The 22,084-nt window shown below is 41.4% G+C and overlaps 1 protein-coding gene across 5 annotated transcripts in view; it reads left to right on the top strand.

The window, feature by feature from the left end:
• The window catches only part of Tcf4 (transcription factor 4), a 341,691-nt gene that overhangs the window by 161,422 nt on the left and 158,185 nt on the right, over positions 1 to 22,084 (top strand). For all 5 annotated transcript variants that reach the window (XM_028774176.1, XM_028774173.1, XM_028774174.1 and 2 more), the window contains one exon: positions 11,617 to 11,678. In XM_028774176.1, the coding sequence (XP_028630009.1) occupies positions 11,617 to 11,678 (62 nt within the window). The remainder of the gene's footprint in view (positions 1 to 11,616; positions 11,679 to 22,084) is intronic.

Raw genomic sequence — 22,084 nt, 5'->3', positions numbered from 1 at the left:
AATAGAATTACACGGGGGACGAACCCTGGGAGTCCAAAGAGAGTTCGCTGCTGGGATGTGTAGTTTTTCCCTTGCTTCTAGGAAAATGAGCTCCTGTTTGCATCTCGATGCCTTATGAAGGCGTTTGGAGTTTCCTTAGAAATCTGAATGAGCCACACTCACCTGCAGCCAGTGAGAACAGTCTTTAGAATCACTCTTATTTTGCCTGGCTTTTCCTATTGTTTTAAGGCATGTGGAATGTTCAAAGGCAGATCGTTCTTAATCCCAGGCCACAGTATGAAACTGTCCAAGGGCAGCTAAGAAGACACTACCTGTCTGCACTGCATGGTGGACAACCCCTGGGAGAGAGTATCCTTTCTGGCAGCAAGAACAGGACTCTGGACAAAGAACAGACTCTTAAGAAAGCAGTGGTGTCTGTTGGCCTGCTCATTACATTTCCTATAATAATTATATTTGTGTAAATGATTATTATATATCTTTCATATTATGTAATTGGTTCAGCCCCTTACTTGTGGTAGACAAAACTTCAGAGTGTTGAATTTTGGGGCGGAGGGATTGCATTGCAAATTTCTCTTTATTTGTAAGCAAATCCCACATCCAATTCCCAGAGCAGCCCTCCTTACACAGAACCATCGAAAGGGTTTAGACCATGAAGACAACATAGCCTGTAAAGCATTTTTTTTTTTTTTTTTGCTACTCTGTCATCCCAGGTTTGGGTTCCAGGGACTTTAACATTAGTATTTAATACATCATATGCCGTTTTAAAAATGTTATTTTGAGGTATGCGACATTGCCAAATAACTGTATCCTAATGTGTGGTCCTCATTACAACCCCAACTCCTCTCATGGGCTGGCAAGTGTCCTGACTTTTGTCACCATGGTCTTCAGTGAGGTTTTGCTAGATTTTGTTGCTTGGGGCCTTATTTTTCTGACACAGCTCCCTGAAGCCACTGTTACTCCCATGAGAGTGACACCCCTCATGGACCCTCCAGCTTCTGGCACATGGCATGCACAAGGGCTCTAAAAAATATTTCCCCATGACATGGTTCAGATTTATTCCAAACACACTCAGATGATAATTTTTGCAGGTTCTAGCCCTGAAGATTGCTGTCGATAAACACTGACACATTTTGTTTGTGGAGTGCTTTGGATAAGATGAAGTCACATTTCTGGTTCCTCCTCTACTGTCTGCATCATTTCCCTGATCTCCCATTCCTCTCCTCTCTCTCCTTTCTCTTCCATCCTGTTCTCTTGGCTTCCTCTCTTGACCAAATCCTTCTGTAAACAGGATACTTCCCTTAGGCATCACGTTTCGGGAATGGATGCTTTGTGTGGTTGGATCTTGGCCTCAGGTTCACTTAACTGTAGCTAGTGTCACTTGGTAACTGGCCCTGCCTCTTCAAGAGTGTGGTCATTTTCTCCATGCTCTTGGTCTTGAAGAGGTCACAGGGAATCACTCTTCATTAATTCTAATGGCTGGCCATCTTCCCGCTCTTTGTCTGCTCTATTGATAATCTGGAATACATTTTGAATTCAGATTAATTTTTCTCAATTCCTCAACAAAATATAGATTAATTGTGTTCCAATACTAAAACTAGAGAGACAATCATTTCAGACGTTACAGATAAATAGACAGCTGGAGCTAAAAATGTTCACATGTAGCTAGCTGTGCATATGTATGTACAGCAGCTATGTGTATTGAACACATTTGCATTATCTAAGCTGGGAATGGACACTTAAAGGAGATAAAGTATAGAGGTGTCAAGTATAAAATGTAGAGATGTGGGCACATGTATGTCATACATATAGTATCATGTGTGCATTCTTCAGATTCTGTTCACATATAAATATTTACTATTCTTTCAAATTGCCCAACATCTATTTCTCTTATTTGGGGGGGGGCCTTGAGTAACATATTAAATAGGAGGTTTATTTAGGAGAAGATAGTCACATCTGCCTTTCTTTCTTTTGAGAAACACTATCATAGTCTGGACTATGCTTGCTCAAACTTGCTATTCTCCTGCCTCAGTCTCCTAAGTACTAGACTTACTGACATGTGCTGCCACGCCAGCAATCACATATCATTGTTAGTTATAGACTCAAATTTAAGTTGAGGCTAGCAGTATGTATGCAGTGCTAATATGCATATTTTTCTGCATAGACAACTAAACCCATATGTAGGTATGTCTATTATTTAGAATTTGCTTTATGCTAAAGTTTCTTTAATCCATCTTTCTTTAGTTCATTCAGAGTTTTGGCGTTTTTATTTTGACGTTTACAGTTGCTATTATTGTTAGACCTTATTGTTTATTGAACACAAAATAAGTTATCTGGCAAAGTGAACTGCTACTACCAATTATCTTAAACCTTGCTGATAAAATTCTAAATAAGTAAATAAATAAATTCAAGGTAACAACAGTCCAATTTATATGATTCTTTTTAAACATCTCGCCATAAATGTGACACATCTTCTCAGAGGAGAGAAAAGGAAATGCTCTTGTTTAGAGAGTGCGGGTACAGGCCCCTGAGCATGTGAAGCCTTTAAAGTCACACAGGCCTTGGTCAGTTTCTGGAGCTCCATCTATGTCTAAACATGAAACCACTCTAGGGTCAAAATGGAGAAGGGGTGACTTTGGGGCATTGGGCCAGGGTCTGATCACGAGCAACAACTTTCACAAAAATCCAGCGTTTCTGTGGTTGTGGACACTATTATTTATTGGGCGAGTCATCTTGATCGTGTAAAATAATTTCTTCATAATCAATGCCCTTTGGGAATGAGTTGAGTGAACTTAAAATTTCCACGTGCTGTCAGAATTAGCTTGAGATGTAGTTGCCTAAGGGATCATGGATGCCAGCTTTCCTGTCCTGTGAAATGTGGTTCAAACATGGTGCATATGGTGGTGTCTCCATTTTGTTATCTAGCAGGCTGCTAAGTTTGTCAGTGCCTGTCCATTATAACCTGCAGAGCTCTGTGTACCTGTTAGATTGGTGGCCATAACTAATGAGATTTGTATTAAAATAAAACGCAAAGCTGAGAAGGTGGTTCAGCGAGTCAAGGGCCACAATAGCATGAGCACATGAGTTCAGATCCTCAGCACCCAGATAGTCTGGTATGCCAGGACTCCCACATATCTTTGGCACTGGGGGCAGAGGCTCACAGTTCCTGCAGCGTGCTGCCTGGCCAGCCTAGCTGAGACAGCAAGCTCCTGGCTCAGTGAGTAATCCATCTCAAAAACCGAGGTGGAAAAAGATTGAAAAAGACATCCTAATGGTGGCCTGGGACCTCTAGTCAAGCCCACACAGGAAGTATACCTGAATATACAAGTGTACCAGGACCCTATACACACACACACACACACACACACACACACTCACACTCACACACACACTCACGGGGGGAGGGGGGAGAAGAAGAGGGAGAGGAAGCACACTCTGAACCTTAATCCACTTGCCCCAGGAATTTGTTTTTAAGAAGGGTCTTCCTCTTGACTAGTAAGAATTCTTAGTCATAGATAAAATATTTGAGGAAATATTGTTTTTCCTCACATACATCCCGAGTCTTTTCTTCTATATAAGAATGTAACTTTTTTTTTAAAAAAATAAAAGCATATATTTTTTTAGTTTTGCTTTCTTTTCATATATATACTACAAGATAATGCTTTCCCCATAAAAACTTTTTAAAAATTCATTTTATGTGCATAGGTGTTTTGCCTACATATATGCATGTGTATCACATGTGTGCCTAGTACCCACAGAGGTCATTTGGATCCAATGAAACTGAAGTAAAGGCTGACATGTAGGTTCTGGGAACAGAACCAAGGTCCTCTGGAAAAGCAGCAAGTACTATTAATTGATGAGCCATACCTGTAGCTCTCAACTTTTCTCCATTTTTACTTTTAAAATTATATATGTGTGTGTGTGTGTGTGTGTGTGTGTGAATGAATGAATGTTTGGTGTGCATGTCTGTCTATTCACTGCATGCATGCTGGCTCCCTCATAGGCCAGAAGAGAGCGTTAGATCCCCTGAAACAACAGGAACAGATGGTTATGAGCCAATGTGTGGGTGCTAGGAGTTGAACTGGAATCCTCTGAAGGAACATCTGATAATTTTTAACCATTAGGCCATCTTTCTAACACTTTCTGACATTGTTATACAAAAGTGATTTTCTATAAAATAAAAGGTAAAAAAAAACCCACAAGCATACACACACACACATATATATATATATATATATATAATTTGCAAGAACCTACAAATCCCAAAATGTTATAGTCTTACTCATTCCTTAGAGACTCAAACTGTGATTAAAGATGTAAACTAGGGCAGGAGTGACATGGAGATGCTATGCACGTAAAGCCAGTGGTAAGTTACTCATTAGAAGTAAGTTAAAGGCTTCTGGGGTTGCCCTTCATCCTCGGGGTCTCTAGGGGACCCTTGTACAAATTGCTGATTCAGAAAATCATTACTTGGTGGTTCAAGTGGTACTTTAGTGGCCTTAAGGAGTTATTTGACACACCTCCCCAAATAGCTAAGTTATCCCAGTCATTATGCTGATTAATTGCACACTCTGTGGAATTAGCGTTATTTTCAATGAAAGATTTTCCTGCATTTGGAAAATAACACCTAGAAGTGACACGCTTTCACTTGCTTAAGCCCCGATGCAAGGCAGTGGATGGGAGGATCGGCTGGCCTGTTGCTGTCAGGGTCCTGTGACATAACCCAAGGTACCATTTCTCTTCTGCGGTGAGAAGTTCCTTTTTGATGTGTCAGAGAATGTTCACTTGAAATGTGTTTCCATTTATTTTCCTTCCCCTAACCAGAGACCTGAGAACTCTTAGATTTTCTAAACTGAGTGAAATTATTTGGGATTGTGATTGTGGCAGTGGGGAGACAATGTCATCTAGAATAGTCCTAAGAGAGGTGGCATGCTTAGACAAAGCTTCAGTGCAGGGCTTGGAGGCTTCTGCTCTGGCCCCACCTCTCATACCTTCATAGCTTTAGAATTGCCCTTTCTTCATTTCCGCAACTGCATCTATATAGAAAAGAGGGTCTGGAATCTATTTAGTGAACTCCTGGAGTGTGTTCTGTTACATGATGTAGGTTAAATCGGTTTCCATAGTGTTTTAGTACAGCGCTTTGCCACTCTGTGTTCTTTAAGGAGAATGGACTGTAGATCCTGACCCAGAGGCTTTTCCCAAAGTAAAGAGTTTGTTTAGAGCGTGAGAAATTTTGTATTTGTTGGGTTTTATTGCACATGGCTCTGAAAACAGAACCTTACCTGGAATAGAAGAGTTGATGAAAGGTTGTCCAGACTTATTCTTTCTGAAAGGATCAGACAGACCATTACTGAGTGCCTTTGTGCCTGAAGGAACATCAATTCTGGAAGAAATGGCTAGCTCACAATTCCCATCAACTCCTTACCTTCCTTCTGTGTTTGTTTCTGAGGGATGGAAGGATTTTCTTGGTACCCAGTGACTGGTCTAGACTCTGGAAGTGGGTTATGATTCTTTCAGTGTGGAATTTTAAATGTCTGTGAGAGACAGCAGTGCTGTCCCGGTGTATAGATACCTATATTCTGCAGGAGAAATGACCCCTCACTTCTGACATTTGAGACATCCAATTGATAATGTCACCTTCTGTTTTTATAAAACTCATGCTCTCACCTGGGTCTGGGGTCAGGGATAATTAGAGTTGACCAGCCTGTTAAAACAGTGAAGGGGTACTGATTTCCATGAGACACAGACGCCTACCGAGTTATCACCAAATGAACAGTTCAGGTAATCTTACACTAATTTCAACAAGATTAAAACATTTTAAAAAATTTACCTCTGTGACCTACTTGGTAGGAAATTACAGATGTGCAAGTGGTCCTGGCATATTTTTTATCACTGTAATTCTTAAAATTTGTCAGGACTCATCTTAATACACAAAACAAAGATGGAAATAGGAGTGTGCGTTCCAGTAGGTTTACTAAAGGCCAGACTAAATGGCCTATACGTCTCCACTGCAAGACTTCTAAGAGCCCTTAAGATATAAGTTGAATTTGTGGGAGGAAGATCATAGATAGCTTGAGACATTTTCTGTACCCTTTCAATGAGGTTCCCATTTGACTTCTGGGGCCCATTGTGGGATTGCTTTCCCATAGAAGACACTTGAGTGACGCTGAGATACCCTATGTTGTAATTATGTCTTTACTCTCATTCTTCCCTGCGTATTTAATATCCAGTTATACTCTCCACATCGAGAATGTGGATAAACGCTGTTTTCTGCCATGTTTTTGTTAATTACTTGCTTGGAGTTAACATGGAGACGGTGGCAGTTAATTGTGAGACGTCACAGGGTCTGTGTATATCGTTTGTGCAGCCATAAAGTATCTAGAGACCTTTTAGGAAGAAAACACCATGTAAATGTAAATTATCACCGCCTATAAGACACTTTCATTAATTTCATATCAAATTCATGAGTGTTTTGAGCTCTGGGATTTCGGAGACTTCAGTGTTGGCCTCTGGTTTATTTGTACTTTCTTGTCCTAGACTTTATCATCAGCAAAGCAGGTACAGATGCCAGGATTTAAATCCTGGCTCTACAGACCTGTATGGCCTCGGTCACTTTTCTGTGCCTCAGTTTCCTCATCTGTTAAATGGTGTTGATGCTATCTACCTCACTAGCTGTTGTGAAATTTAGTCAGATAGAATACAAAGTACACAGAGCCCTCTGGGTAGGGTGAGCCCTGAGCTCTTCTGACTTAGGTAGGGCACAAGTAGACAGACATACAGAAGAGAGGAGTCTACAGAATCACCACTGTGTGTTTTCATTACCCATGAAACTTCTAGCTACAGCTTAATGGAGTACCCCTTTGACTGTGTTAGAAAAGAAGAAGCAGATATTAATAGGTTAACCACAGATTGATTGGAGTTGGGACAGGGACAGAAACTGATTCTGAGTCAAGCATGTTTACCATGAGTTCCCTAGTCTGATGCTGCGAAACAAAAGGCCCATTCTTCAGTTCTCAGAACGAGGATTAGCAGGGAGGTAGCTGGCTGGTATCATCCTATGGGATCAGCTCATTTTCTTTCAAGGCTTTGAGCAGGAGACATACAAGTGCTCCTGTTTCTGTGGTTTTTTTTTTTTAAATCTTCCACCTACATATAAGTGTTAGAAGAGCCCTTTACAAATCAGGGGCCACATACACCAATATGACACAGTTATCGCTGATGAACCACCAAAGGATGTGCTATACCCTAGCTCACGTCTAGAAACCATACAGAGAAGTTGCCCGTATCTGTCTTTGGAGCTTTCCATGTGTCTTTAAACTCTCTTGTGAGCCCAGGAGCACTGATCCATCACAGGTGACTCCCCTTGTGAGTGGAACCTGTCCCTGAGCCCATTTTCATTGTCATCCATTCTCCTTGTGACAGGATACCATGACATATTGGAAGGAACGTCAGACATGTCAAATGACAAATCATAGATTATTTAAAGACTAAATCTGGGTTCTTTTGATAGTTGCTAACTGTACTGCCTCCAAATTGCAACAACAATAGTAACAACATTTCTTACTGCTTTTGGTGATATTATGTTAAGAGATTACCATCAGGGTAAGCAAAAATACTGGCCCTAAAAATTGCAAATGGCTGATATTTTCTGCTGAGCATTGGTTTTCAGGGACAACAGAAGGAAGGAAGTGAATCCTTTATTGATTGTCATGGGGTGCCATTTTTTTTTTAGCAATCACATTTAAATATCGATTTCAGCCATAGGCTAGGCTTCATCTGGACAACGCCCATGTTGACTTCCTGGATGGCTTGCTCTCTGTAGACACCAACCTTTCCTAGACAAGAGCCTGCATGTTGAGCTCCTTTGTCTTCAGGATTGATTGACGGGCGCTGTGTCTGCTCATTTACAGCATTCTTCGTATTTAATTGGGGAAAAAAAAAACATTGTGACACAGCGTTACATGTTACTTATGTACATAGAGCACTGCTGGAGAAGAGGAGTTGTTTAGCATGTGGACTTAGCTCTCAGTCACTCCCATTCAGCCATCTCAACATCCCTCCTCAGGTCAGACCATTTGTTTCTTTCACGGAAATTGTTACCAGCAGCGAAATTTAACATTTGGTCTTCTTAGGTTTAAAAAATTACTCGAGTGCCTGATAAGATTTGTTTCTCATATCTATTTTGCAAGCCTCTCCCCTCCCCCTGCCCCCAATTTATAGGCATATAACAAATGTCACTAGCGGGTTCTTTTAGTTTTTAAAATATGGACAACGGTACTCCATGCAGTAAAAGACTTGAGCGATTAATGCTACCCTTATGCCTCTTTTGAGTAGTTTTAGCCATGGGGCTTGGCACTGCCACCACTGTCTTTGTGCCAAAAAATATCCGCAGCGGCTGTCGCATTCTAGTACTGGACGGTTGTCTTGAAAACTCCGCAGTGAGCCTGACAGGGTCTGCTCATCGCCACTATCTCCCTTCGATATTGGAGAAATAGAATCCCAAGCTCCTTCAAAGCACTCGTGATCCCATGGCCGAGGGAGGTTGGTAAATAATACAGAGAGAAGGGAACGGGCTCTCTGTACCAGCCAGTTGATGTAGGTGGCTAAATCCATGACCAGCATAGAGGAGACACAGATATTTAGGGCCCTTTGTGTTCCTGAACATACATAGTTACTTAAGGGCCCCACTCCGATATCCCTTCAGTGAGTTTCAAAGTTCCATTGTCTCCAAACAAACATGCCATTGAATTTGAAACAGAAAATTCATATCAAGTCCATGCCTAATTGCTAATGGACAACTAACACAGAATACATGATGTTTTTTCCCCTGCAAACTGAGGTGACATTTTAAAATGGCTGCTTTTTATCATTTGAAATATGATAGAACTAAGGAGATCTGATGTTTTCGAGGTCCCGGGGCTTTGTTCACAATCCCTGATTATTTTGCTCCCAACCAGGGTTTTGGACTCTGAGGCCAGATTTATAGTTGAATTTGGGAACAAAAAGCTGCAATAAAGTTAAAGGCTTACACTATTAGAATGAAATGTGTTCGCCCATGATCTCTGCAGCGATCTATTTGACGGTAAAAGGGGATGCTACGGATGAAACGTTCACAAGGAACATAATCCTTGGGAAAAAAAAAATTAGTCCACCTCCCAGCCTCCCGCTGGCTGTGCTGCCTCTTTGGTACCTCGCAGACTTCGACAGAGTCCTGGACGGGTGCCCATTGATGTCATGGAAACACTCAAATTACGGGAGAATGATTCATGTCTGTGCTGGTCTCTTATCCTCCCCCACACAAACAGGAGTAGATTTTTAACCCTGACAACTTGTAATTTGCAGTGGGTTTATTTTTGTATCTGGATAAATATTTTTTAACAAGCAAAATTAAGATTAAGCAGTCTGTATCTGATATGATAGTAAAGAACGCTGGGCCTATGCAGCCAAGAGCACTTTGGGGACTCTCTGCCGCGTGGATTCATATTTTCCTCCGCCTGTCTCTGGGCTCCTTCCCTCCCTTCCGAGCCCATTGCTCTCTCTTTTTTCTTTCTTCCTGTCTTTCTTCTCCGTACCCTATTTCTCTTTCACCTTCTGGTTTTTGCATTTGTCCTTTGTATTTGCATTATCCTAATAGAAGGAGCAGCCCTGGCTTATGTATACGCAGTAAGACAAATGTTGGTAGAAAAATTGTTCTATTTGTGTGTGTTAGAGAGGAGTTCTGAAAATAATACCAGGTAGTGTCATTCTTTTTGGAAAAAGAAAACCAACAACAACAGAACAAGAAGGGACCATTTTTATCTTATACCAATATTTTATATTATAATTCAATATTTGGAAATTACCAAATCTGGTAGTTAGACGTTCATATTCCTACAATGTCAAAACACTTTTTTTTTCTTTAACTTTTCTGTCTGCCTTCCTGTGTGTCTGCCCATGAGGTGATTAAATTGTGTATGTCACGTTCAAGTAAATATGTCATGGTATACTTGGAGATTTCTTGGTTACAAGAACTTAAGGGATGCTGGTTTCCTGGTAGTAACAGTTACAGTGAGCAGTTAAAGGGTAGCGGTAGCTTACATGGCACAGAAGGTTAGGAACGTTTGTGTGAGCACATGTATGCTGGCACAGTCACGTTCAAGGGAGTTCCTCCAGTCCATCTCCCAGGACATGCTCTGTGTGACCATGTCTCACTTCTGAATGTTGAGGCTGATATGGGCATTGATTTTATACTTTGCACTGAACAACACTATGGCCGAAGTACGGTTTTGCTAAGTTTGAGTTTTGTCAAAAATCAGGAGAAAAGCTAATATGGGGACGGGGCAGGGCCTTAAGGCTCAGAACTTGTTCTCTTTGAAAAACCATCCTCCATCCAATGTGCTATTGTAGTGACATAGACACAGGACTCACTTCACACCAGAGACACAGTTTCTGAAAGACAAATTATCTGTGTTGTCAAGGTTTACCCTGATAACGTTGACATTGGACCCAAAGAGAAAATGACTACTGTTTCTTTCAATGCTTGTGTTGAGTAAAGAAGGGAACATTTGGGGATCATAAACTTTAACAGGAGGTCACTTCAGCTCCTCAAACAAGCTTTGAGGTTTCCCTTTGGGATAAGAGACGCGTGTACTGCCATCTATAAAGTACAATATACCTTAAAGCTGTAGTCTTGACTAGAGATTGTGCTTCAGTCTGGTACAGAGTGAGGTTCTGAGCATTGGCCTGCTCTGCTAGCCTTTTGTCATTTGATATGGTCAGTTTCCTAGGACATCCCTTCAAACATCACCAACTGGACTCCACCACCCCTCTCGGAATGCGATTTTGATGAAAATATAAACAAAGTAGAAAGTGCAGCCTTGGGTCCATCCACTCACACGACTCAGTTGCAATGGAGACTCTACCTATCCTGACCAGTCTAGAGAAACGTGGAGTTTGAAATCTGGACAAGACATTCAAAAGCATGATCCTAGGGCCCAGTCAGTCTCCTGGTAGTCTGAACCCGGATTCCAAATAGGTGATTTCCCCCAAATCCACTTCCCCAAGTGCTCCCTTCATCACTGTGCTGCCCATGATGGGGATCGCTCCCGGGGAAAGGGAGTTTTTAAAAAGGAAGAAAGAGGGTTGCGGGGAAGGGGGCTTAGAATTTTGAACAGTTTCTTTGCTAGATTCACCATCTGGAGAGCCCATGATTGATTAGCTTTGGCCTCCCTGTTAAGTGTCAATATAATCAATGGGAAGTACCAGGCTAGGGTCATTACATAGATCATTTGCCTGCTGTGTAAATAAAGATGAAATGGTTCGAATTTTGCAAGAGAGAAAGAACGTGAAAAATAAGGAGTGACAATTTGTTTGTTAGAGAAAGTGGAGGCCTCTGGAATGACAGTTTTTGGAAGTGTGGAGCAGTTTGGCTAAGAATAGGAATGAAGGATATTTTTTTCCAGTTTCTTGTCGCCAGAGCGAGGAAGCGCCATTCCCTGTCTTGCTTGCATACATTGCCAGTTGTGCCTCCTCTACGTATGTAAACATCGGAGATGGGGAGTGGATCTCTGTTACCTGCAGGGGAGGTTTGCTTTAAAGGAAAAGCACGGATTCATCCTGTTTTGTTGTTTCTCTTGGCAGGTAAAACAGAAAGAGGCTCATACTCATCTTATGGGAGAGAAAACGTACAGGGTTGCCACCAGGTAAGTACCACTGTGGGTTGGGGACAAGATGAGAGGACTAAACAGGGAAATGATGCTTGCCTTGATTTCAGTTGTGACACTAAAGGCCAGGGAGGGTTGAGAGCCTCCTGATGGCTGTCTTTAAGAAATGAAGCAAACCGGAGCTTACAACAAATAAACATCTTATTTTCAGGGCTCGGCAGGGTCAAAGCTATCTCCATTGGCTCAGTTTTATTCGTTTAACCATCACTTGGTACCCCCGGGTACTGTTTGCAAACCAGCCACATCAGTGGACGAGGGTCTATCAAAAGAGTTTATCTGCAGTTAAGAACTTAACAATTTTCTCACCAAAGAAAGGCTCAGGGCAGCCGAGTGTCAAATGCTGGGTTGGGGTGGCATTGCTCTAAATTATAGTTTTCTTCGGGGTTATATGGTGTTGTGTGAAAAGAGGGTGGGACCGAGGGTTAAAAATGTCTGTGAAAATATGATTTGTTGTCCCTTTTTGTTTCTGGATTGTTTTTGGCTGGAAGTCAAGGCCAGCAGGCTAACAGCAAAGCCGTTGTTGCAAGGGAAGCATGCATGAGTTAAGGAAAGAAGAACACTTTAATTAAATAATAAAATGCCAGTGTAACACAAAGGGATAGCATGTGTGTGTGTGTACATGCATACATGTGTGTGTGTGTCTGTGCCCTCTGCATTTGTGTACTTTTAACTCTAGAGAACACATGTTGGAAAATGCTATCTATAGGGAAAAATAAAAGCTTTGAATTTTATAAATATTTTTCTTTGAATTTTAGTCTTGTTACCAATCGTAATCATAATACGTATTTTAATGTGTACCTTAAAAGAACAGACTGGTTTATTACTTTCCGAAGCCTTCTCTGAGATTTGGAAATGCTCTTTAATATTCAAAGTCTTGTACTGTTTTATTCCTTACCCAGGGAAGGCAAACATTCATCTTTTGAGCCTTCTTGCTTCCCTAGTTTTTTGAATGATGTGGGGAAAAAAATCCATTTGGGATTAAAAAAAAAAAAGCAACCTGTTTATTATATTATCCCTAAACACCATGTAAGCTCACATGTGCTTCAGGAAAGTAACTGGGCACTGAAGGAAGTATCCCTTCCAGGATCATTCATTTCTTATGAAGGTAGATTTCTGGAGGATTGGTTCTGGACGGCTTTCTTTCCCCCTCCCCGCTGTATATATTTGCATTTTAAAAGTTGACTCCTCTGGCCCAGTTGCCAATTCAGTCATACTCCAGCATCTAAAAGATTTGCTGCAATGAGCTGCACAGCTCTTGGTTGAGAACTCTTGCAGGAGGCCAGCCCATGGCAGTTTGTGTGGAAAGAATTCTGCAGGAAAGAAATTTACAGCCATTCCAGTGCAACGGAAACATCTTTGGAATGTGAGTGCACATGTTCGGGGCAGATAGCCTGGGCAACCAGCCTTACAGAGCTGGGTCTCTGGTGTAAAGCTCTCAATTCCTGCAGAAAAGCCGGTTCCTGTGGGTCTGGTTTCTGAGGGTCAAGGCAGAGGTCGCCAGAGTTTTGGGGAGAAGAAAGTTAACAACATCCTTCCTCTCTGCAGATGGTCATGGCACAGGTCTCTATTTTTCGCTGGGCCCCTTTTGCTGGTCATTGAGAGAATAGGCTTCCTAGACCCTGTATCCTTTCTTACTAATAGGAACTGGCATGATTCCTCACAGACTCAGAGATTTCCTCTGCTGAGTAAGCCTGAGGCCCCTGAACTTGGGAAAGCATCATCCAGACCGTGGGAGTCAGTGTGTGTACAGAGCACGCTCCCTTCTCCCTCCGTATTTTTTTTTTTTTTTTGGTGGTGGGGGGGAATACTTCCCTCTGTGAAACCGAACTTTTTTGTTTTTCAAACACAAGGTGAGAGTGGAGTCGGACATGGAGGGGTGGGGTGGGGGGTTTGAGGTGGCTGCCTGGAGGTGTGAGGGCTGAAATTTCGGGACCTTTACTAGTTGCTGTTCAGGCAAATGCTTTTTCCTGTATCAGGGCTGTTGCTTTTCTTGAGAGACCTTCAGAATCCTGCTGGGAAGCGTGGCACAGCCTTCCTTCTTAGCTCTGCTTCAGGCGTGTGCATCTTGCGAGAAATGGCTATCTGTGTGCTCAGCTAGGTATTAGCTGTGCCCACCTATAAACACTGTGATGCTCAAGGGTATCTCAAGGGAAATGTTGAGAATTCCCTGCGTGGGGAGATGGGGCTTGAAGATGAGTACATAGTCTGGATTTCAGCTTTCTGTGGAATTCGAGCAGAGAGCAGAGCGGAGTTTGTCTCTCAGGGAGTCGGTTTCTCTGGAGCTGCATTGTTCTTTGAACCCTTGTCTACTACTTGTGCTAAACAAACCCCAAAGAAAGCCCGAATCCCGTTGTCTGGGCTTGGAGTCTAAATACCAGATTGCAGCTGAAATGATTCCCCACTGTGTAACAAGGTGAGTGACTCTCTCTTGGGAAGGGGAGCTTTTGTTTCCTCCCTGGCCAGCTAGTGAGATGCTGGACAGAAAACCTTTAGATGGGGTAGCCCCAGGAGCTGCAGAGCTGCCTTTTCATTTGATAACAATGTAGCCTGTGAACCTAAAGGGATGGGCGGTGTTCTACAGGAGTTTGCCTGTTCTAGTCCCATGGCTTTTTGCTCTTTCTACACAAACAGTGGTGGTAAGCAACAGGTAGTGAGTAAACCACTGTCCTGGAGACATACTTATCATCCTGAGATATACAGGGTTACAAAAGCACATCACTCTAGTACATAAGCATTGATTGCGTGTGCATGCATGTGTGTGTGTACCCTTAAGCAGTTGATGTGTTTCTCTTAAAGATTCAGTGTTAATAGTAATAGACATGGTTTTCTAAAAACTGATATTTTAGCAGGAAGATAAAAGGGCATCAGGTTCGTTATCATCAATTTGGATTCATTAAAAATGAGAAATAATAGAAATAAGCGCGCCAATATACTTCCATATGATGTTATCAGAAATACATCTATTGACTTTTTGGCAGCTTTGGAAATCATGTAGACAAAGGTAGCTTTCAAAGCTCTCTTACAGGATACAGAGAAATTGATTTACATTAAATTGGTGTGCAGAAATCACACCCCGGCTTTAAACTTTCCTGCCAAATCACAGCCTCATTTTACTTTTACTGGCAGAGAAAATGAAATTTATAATGGAAAGTTTGACAGAAGCACAACTGAGTAAAAACAAACTTTTTCACCACTTAGCCCAGCCTTAATCCCTGAAGAGCCAGCTCCCGACTCCTAACGGGTAACATCGCATCCAACAGAAAGAGGGGGGAATAAAAAGGTCACTCGCTCTTGGTATCTTTTTTCCCCTGTGTTGAATAAGATGCTTAACAATTTGCAGACTTTTTTTGTCATATTTTATTAGTTCTGTATGCAAGGTGAGGTCAACGGAATCTGTAACCTTGAGTGTGCCTGCTTTCATTCTGAATAGAAGTTGAGTGATAGCGACTAGGAGGTGTGTGTGTGTGTGTGTGTGTGTGTGTGTGTGAGAGAGAGAGAGAGAGAGAGAGAGAGAGAGAGAGAGAGAGAGAGAGAGAGGAAGCTGAGTGCTAAGTCCAGTCAAATTAGTATTTTAGGAGTTGGCCTGCGCTGCTTTTCGGATCCCCCAGCGACTCACTGTGCAGCCAAGTTTGACCCTGTCAGAGAATGTTCTGCAGAAAACTGATACGTTTTCAAAATGTGTCATTTCTCCTGACCTTGATGAAGCTTTTAGACTTCTTGCCTTAATTAAATTGTCCAAGGCATGGATCTGTATTACATATGACCTCCATTTCAAAGGCAGTGAGAATTAGTGATATGTTGAAATCCATTGACATTCCTGCATTGACCAGCCAAAGGCACAGCTCATTCCCTTTCATGAAGTAGTGGAGGGCCACAGTACACTCAGTCACGCTTGCTTCATTTGAGCAGCTACAGACGAAGGACTGCCCTGATAGTTTTGGGTATGCAGATATTAAAACTGATGGAATGGACTTAAGTTGTATTTAGTTAACCTAAGAGACTCGTTAAATTTCAGAAGCTTGAAAGCTGTGGAGGAAACTAGCAATTTCTTTGTGTAACTTTGTCATTCATTAAAACAGAACATGACTCTGAAATGAATTATAGATTTAAGAGTGGATATTTTTTCTAATTATTTGATTTGCATGGGGGGTTGTAAAAACAATACAACTAATGTGATCCTAAAAGTTTGATTTAAAAAAAAAAAAACGTTTTTGGTTTTTTCCTTCTCCCTAAAGTGAAAATAGAAAAAAATAGATATAAGTTAAAAGGATATAGAACTCTTTTAGTCTGTCATGAAAATGTCTATTTAGACCCTGTGGAACAGAACTCCACATTGCTTGTTAATGGAATTCAGTGTTTGAATGCTTGTTCTTGGTTCTGCCTGGATCATCTGTGTTATTCCTGAGAGTGACTCCTGAGCAGGCTGCTGTCCTACCCCGAAGCCCTCTGCTTTCTCTTTGTGACATTTCTGCTAATTTGCCATTATTTATATTCATTTAATACTGGCTACCACAAGGGCTCCGAAACTCCTGGAGAGCAAAGGCCTTGCCTGCTTTATCTTGCCTTGTGTATCATGTGCCTGGCAGGTTAGAACCAGAAGACCTCACATTTGTTTTCTCAGCATCACTATTGGCAAACACTTGGGCGAGCCAAGTTTGAACAGCACTGCTTGTGACTGGTGCAGTGGGCATCTTTTTCTGTGTCTGTAATAGTTAGGATGTGACATGCAGCCTTTCCTTCTAACCCAGAATGCTAACATTCTAACAGTGCTGTCATTTTCTGGAGAGATACTGAAAGGCTAACAGCAACCTGTGCTTCATTGACTTATTGGTGGCTTATAATTATTTTTTTTTTCTGCCATTTCTTCTACATGTATAGCTGACATTCCTCTGTCAGGAAGGTGATTGGAAAGGTTTTTGTTTCTGGTGGGAATGCTATTGGAACCAACCAAAGATCTAAATCCTGATGTGATCATTTGGCTATAGCAGAGTGAACAGTGGGCCAGGATGTTTGTAACCCAGATGGCTTTGGGCATTTTGGGGTCTGAGTTTGACGTCATGACTGTCACTAAGCAGTGATTGTTAGGCATCTGGGGAGTTCTGATAGGTGTAATCTGCTTTCCAAAGATACCCAAGTCTCATCAAAGTCGGAGAATGAATCTCTCATTGTGCTTATCAGAATCTATTACTGACCTTCTAGGGATGTGTTGAGCACTAAGGAGAAAGAGAAAGGGCATCCCTTTATCCCCACTGACTTCTTCCTGTTGGGTGTTAAGGGGGGATCAAGCATTCCTGCTCACTTCTATATTCTTCCACGTATATATTCATACATGTATGATGTACATGTCTACCATCTATCTATCTTCTCCCTGTCTGCTGTTTGTCTGTCTGCTCACCATCTACCCATCTATTGATGTTTGCCTAGAATTGTGTCAATTGAATCCAAGACTCACCAGTCTCCCCTCATTAACCTGAGCAGCTAGGATTACAGACATGGAGTGCAGGCATGCCTTTTGTTTTTATTTGGTATCTCACCTAGTGAACATTTTTAAGAACCCAGAAAATATAAAACTAATAAAATGAAATGCCATATATCCACAACAGAAATAGTTGTTAATATTTATTAATTTTTGTGAACACAATACCTGTAACATATATTTTTTTTTAGAAAACCATTTTTAAGTGCCAGAGCTAAGATTTCTACTCTAGATCTTTCAGGATGCATCTCTTCAAATTAGGGTAAATGTCTGTCTTAACTAAGATATTGTTACATCTCCTAAAGTAGTTCTTGATCGTTTCTTCTTCCTGAATTCATATTCAAATTGCTTCAGTTGTCTCCATGAAAATGTGCCCATTGGCTTTGTAAAAAATGTTGAATTGATACACAGCATTTGGCATTTATACCTCCTTATCACCTCTTTTGGATTAGAGCAACCCCTCTTTTTACTGTTTGTTTGATTGATTGTTTGGCTGATGGTTGCCTCAAAGAGACCTGTGTGCTTGCCTTATAGAGTATCCCCTTTTCTAGAAAAGTGGGTTATATCCATGTGATGATGCCTAAATCCATTCCTCACTTGTTTGTCTGCACAATGAAAATCACACCTAAACCTTTACTGAGATTCAGGCTGGGTGTTTGTGAGCAATCGTGGGATGATGGGGAGTGCTTCAAAGTCATCCCACCATGGCGCTGGACTCATGACAGTGCTTGCTGGGTCATCTAGTTAACTGACACTTCCTAGCCAAGTTTGTTATAAAGAAAGCTTTCCTGCCTTGCTAACAGACCCTTTGGTAGTAGCTAATTATGCTTTTCCCCCACAAGCTAGTCACTGGATGGTTTTAGCCTGTGTTGATGAAACCTGCCCGAATCACTGGATTTCAAGTGAGATCTATTTTAGTGAATTAATTCACTTTTGTGCGTGTGGCAAATGCACCTGTATCTGTACCAGTGCACTGGCTTATAGGTACCTATGTGGAGGCCAGAGGTTGAATTCTGGTACCTTTCTCTATCTCCCCCTGTGTTTTGGCGATAGGGTCTGTCGCTAACCCTGGACCCCACTGTTTCTGTTAGGCTAGCTAGCCAGTGAGCTCCCAAGATCTGCCTGTCTCCACCTTCCCCCATCACCAGGGTTACCAAGGTGCTCTGCCATACCGTGTTTTGTGTGTGTATATCTGTAGTATGAATAGTGTGTGGTATGTATGTGGTGTATAGTGTGTAGTGTGTGCATGTGTGTGCGGTGTATAGTATGTGTGTGTATATGTAGTGTATATGTGTCTATAGTATGTATAGTGTGTGTGGTGTATCATGTGTAATGTGTGTGTGTATAGTGTGTAGTGTCCATGTATATAGTGTGTGTCTGTAGTATATATAGTGTGTAGGGTATATGTATAGTATATATAGTGGGGTGTGTGTATAGTGTATGTGTGTCTGTAATATGTATAGTATGTAATGTGTGTCTAGTATGTATAGTGTGTAGTGTGTGTGTATAGTGGTATAGTGTGTAGTGTGGGTGGTGAATAGTGTGTTGTGTGTGTATGTGTGTGTAGTATACATAGTGTGGAGTGTGCATGTGTGTAGTGTGAGGGATCCACACTCAGGTTCTTGTGTTGGGGTAGCCAGCCCTTTACCTCCTCAACCATCATTCCCAGCACTCATTACTGATGATTCCTCAACAGCAGCCAATCTGACATTCTACATGTCTGACTGACAATCCTCCTACGGAAGAGCTTTCTTTCATTGATTTTTTTTTAAAGTTCCCTGCTGATAATGGGGTGAGGTCAATGGCCCTTAGTTTAAATCCGCTCCTTATCAGTGGGTTATTCGCTCTGGTAAAGCATTTGTTCAATCTCCTATAGTCTATTGATAAGAGAAACAGTTATGACCCAGGAGCTGATCGGAAAAGCCCTACCTACACGAAGCAGGAATAGCCAGAAGCACACATCTTTGCAAGAGGAACTCCAGTATTTATTTTTTAGCTGAAATTTGGGGCTTTAAACAACAAACCTCTGTTTCTGTAACTCTAAGATCAGCCTTGCTATAAGCTCTCTAGTTTCTCTGAAGTCTCCTCTTGCTCGTCCATTATTGTATCATTGCTAATAAATGCCACAGAGTTGGCTGCCAATGGCTGACCCGCTCACTCTTGTGGGTTGCTGCCATATTCTAGGCTCTGCTCTGAAGAATCAGCAAGATATTGAAAGTAACCCCCACCCTGATTAATCCAGATATGGTTGAAGAATTAAGTTAAACTGTGTACATTTCTGAAAGGCTGTTTAGGTTTAGACTGAAGGAATGCTGGAGCCAATATCAACCTCTGGGGTGACTGTTAATCCCTCCCATTCAATGGCCTAAGAAATAGAACCCAAGGAAATGAAATGAGCAGCTTCTGACATCACTCTAAGTTAAGTGTCAGAGACAGGTTTCTCACTCTATTGTGTCTGGCTTCAAAAACAGAAGCCTTACTGCCTGCCACCCCAGGCTATAACTGGGGCTTTAAGTTCCATGGTCTGCATTAGCTCTTATCTAGGAAAAAAAATGCCTCTCTGTGGGTTTCATGGTCCCTACAAAGTCTCCATTAGCACAGTGCTCATGAAAATTAACTTTGCTCAAATCAGTGCAGATTGGCTGTGTAGACTAGGGTATATCCTGCCATTCCTGACTACCCTGAACTGAAAAAAGTATACTGTATGAATAATCTATTTAGTAATGTCCTCAGTCTTAGCATGTGCAACTTCCTCACAATCAACAAGGATTTCCTGTGAAAAGGCTGGGCTAGGATATGCCAATTCACATTTTAGCAACAGCCCGAGCACTTCCTTTAAAATGTACAGATTCTATGTTGGCCTTGGTTTTCAGAATTGGGGGCTGGAGGAATGAGCTTTGCCAAGACACATTTGGATTCACAGAAGATCACGTTATTGTTCCTAAAACACTAAAACAGTGTAAGGTAGAATTCCTAAACAATAGCTTTAGCAGAGTCTAGAATAGGACCCAGCAGTCTTTAGACAATGGCATTTAACCTACTCGTGCAGGATATTCAATAACAGAACACTAGTTAAGGATACAGGGCAATCTTACCGGGTTCAAGATAAGCACATACACGAAACCATCAGATGTGTTTGGAGATGAGGTAAGACTACCAAGCAAATAGACATTTTGTACCCAGGTCGTAAATTCATGGACATTTTGGATAACTTCTTTTTTCTTATGTAAAGCATTGGGTGTTTTTGAAAATTATTAGAAATTAGGACAATAATTGCTCATTGTGTATTTTATTGTGTATAGAGAAAGTCAGTTAATATTAAAATATTGATGTAATTCTCCAGTGTGCCCAAGAACGTTCCACACTGATGTATATCTACATGTCTTGTAGAAAAGGCCCTGGAACTTTTTTCCTCTTAAAAAATGCTATGCACAGCTTAGAATCAGGATAGCCTTCAAACGTGATGTAGCTCAAATGTATATTCTTGTGTCTAAACTCAGGTATGACACCAATCCATAATCAAGGAAATGTTTACTTACAATCCTTAAAGTAAAATTGAAGACTAAAAGTGTCCATAACACCAAACCCCCTCAGCTGAAAGAAATTCTTTAGAAAGATTTTGAATTTGCTGTGGGGTCTTCTGTCAGTAATGTGCCTAGGATTAACATGCTCCCTTTGTGGACATTTTTTCTTCATTTCTCTTGTATGCCAGATGGTTCTCTGGGTTCACTCATTAATACACTAAAGGGATGCTCTGAAACATGGCCCTCTGCTCACAGTGAGCTGGGGATGATGTATTGGAAGTACATCATGGTGGCACAGAACCCCAGCAGAAAGAGCTGTTCAGCCGTATTTACTTCCATATTGCTGTTATGCAAATACTGCTTTTTTCTCAGAGAATGGCACTGATTTGTGTCAGACTGTCCTTGTATTTAATAAAGGGAGAAGTCACATTTTGGTGGGACTGAGATTTTAGGCTGGCACGTCACCAGATCTCCCTGAATGGGATCTGTTATTGGTCATGGTATCTAGCGAAACTCCCCTGTAGCCAGGATTTCTACTGCCCTCTCTATTCCAAAAGACCCTTAGTAAAAGGATTTTTGTGACTTGAATAAAATCCATCCTCTTATTTTGAGCCTACCACAAAGCCACACTTATGTGCATTTAGGACTACAGAGAGTCAATGTTACAGTATAACCAAGGAGTGTCAGTGGGGATGTTTCCCACCCGTGACCATCCCCAGAGTGCTATAGGCAGGGGTCTTTGTGTGGTGGAGTTTGACTGTGCATGCATGCAAAATAACCCAAGCTTATTTGTGCCACCATAATGAACAGCAGGCTACTGAATCTTTTCAGTTTTATTGCTATTCTATACAGTAAGTTATTAAATTTCATCCCTATAATACACCTGCAGTAAAAGAACCAAACATTGCTGTACTTGAAGAACACGGTGTGTGTGGTATGAGGCCCATCCCTATCTTACACCTCCAACAGCTGCTTTCAGATTGCAGGATCCATTGTATGTATTCCCTTGAGCCCACCTCTAATAATCGAGACACATCTGCCATAGCAATATTATAGGCATATGTAGTTTTATTGAAAACTATACCTGTAAAAAATTAAATAACTCCTACCTCAATTAAATTGGCAAGCTACCTTTTGTAAAGATCATATTGCAGAACCCCGGAGACCCAGGGAGTTCATTTAATACTTCTATTACAAATCACCAAGTATGTTCCTTTTATTTATCGGCGTAGCTGGTATTTCTCAGGCCTTAATGATAAAGTGCTTTGGTCATTTCTTATTTTCTGTCTAACTTTCCTTTTCATTGCAATGTATAAAACAACAATCACAAGCACGGAATATGAAGAAAATATTGGGAATTTTCCTGCTATGAGTATAGGATGAAC

This window comes from Grammomys surdaster, unplaced genomic scaffold (genome assembly GCF_004785775.1).
Source record: "Grammomys surdaster isolate TR1022 unplaced genomic scaffold, NIH_TR_1.0 239, whole genome shotgun sequence".
Lineage (NCBI taxonomy): Eukaryota > Metazoa > Chordata > Mammalia > Rodentia > Muridae > Grammomys > Grammomys surdaster.
This window is presented reverse-complemented; position numbering and strand designations above follow the sequence as displayed.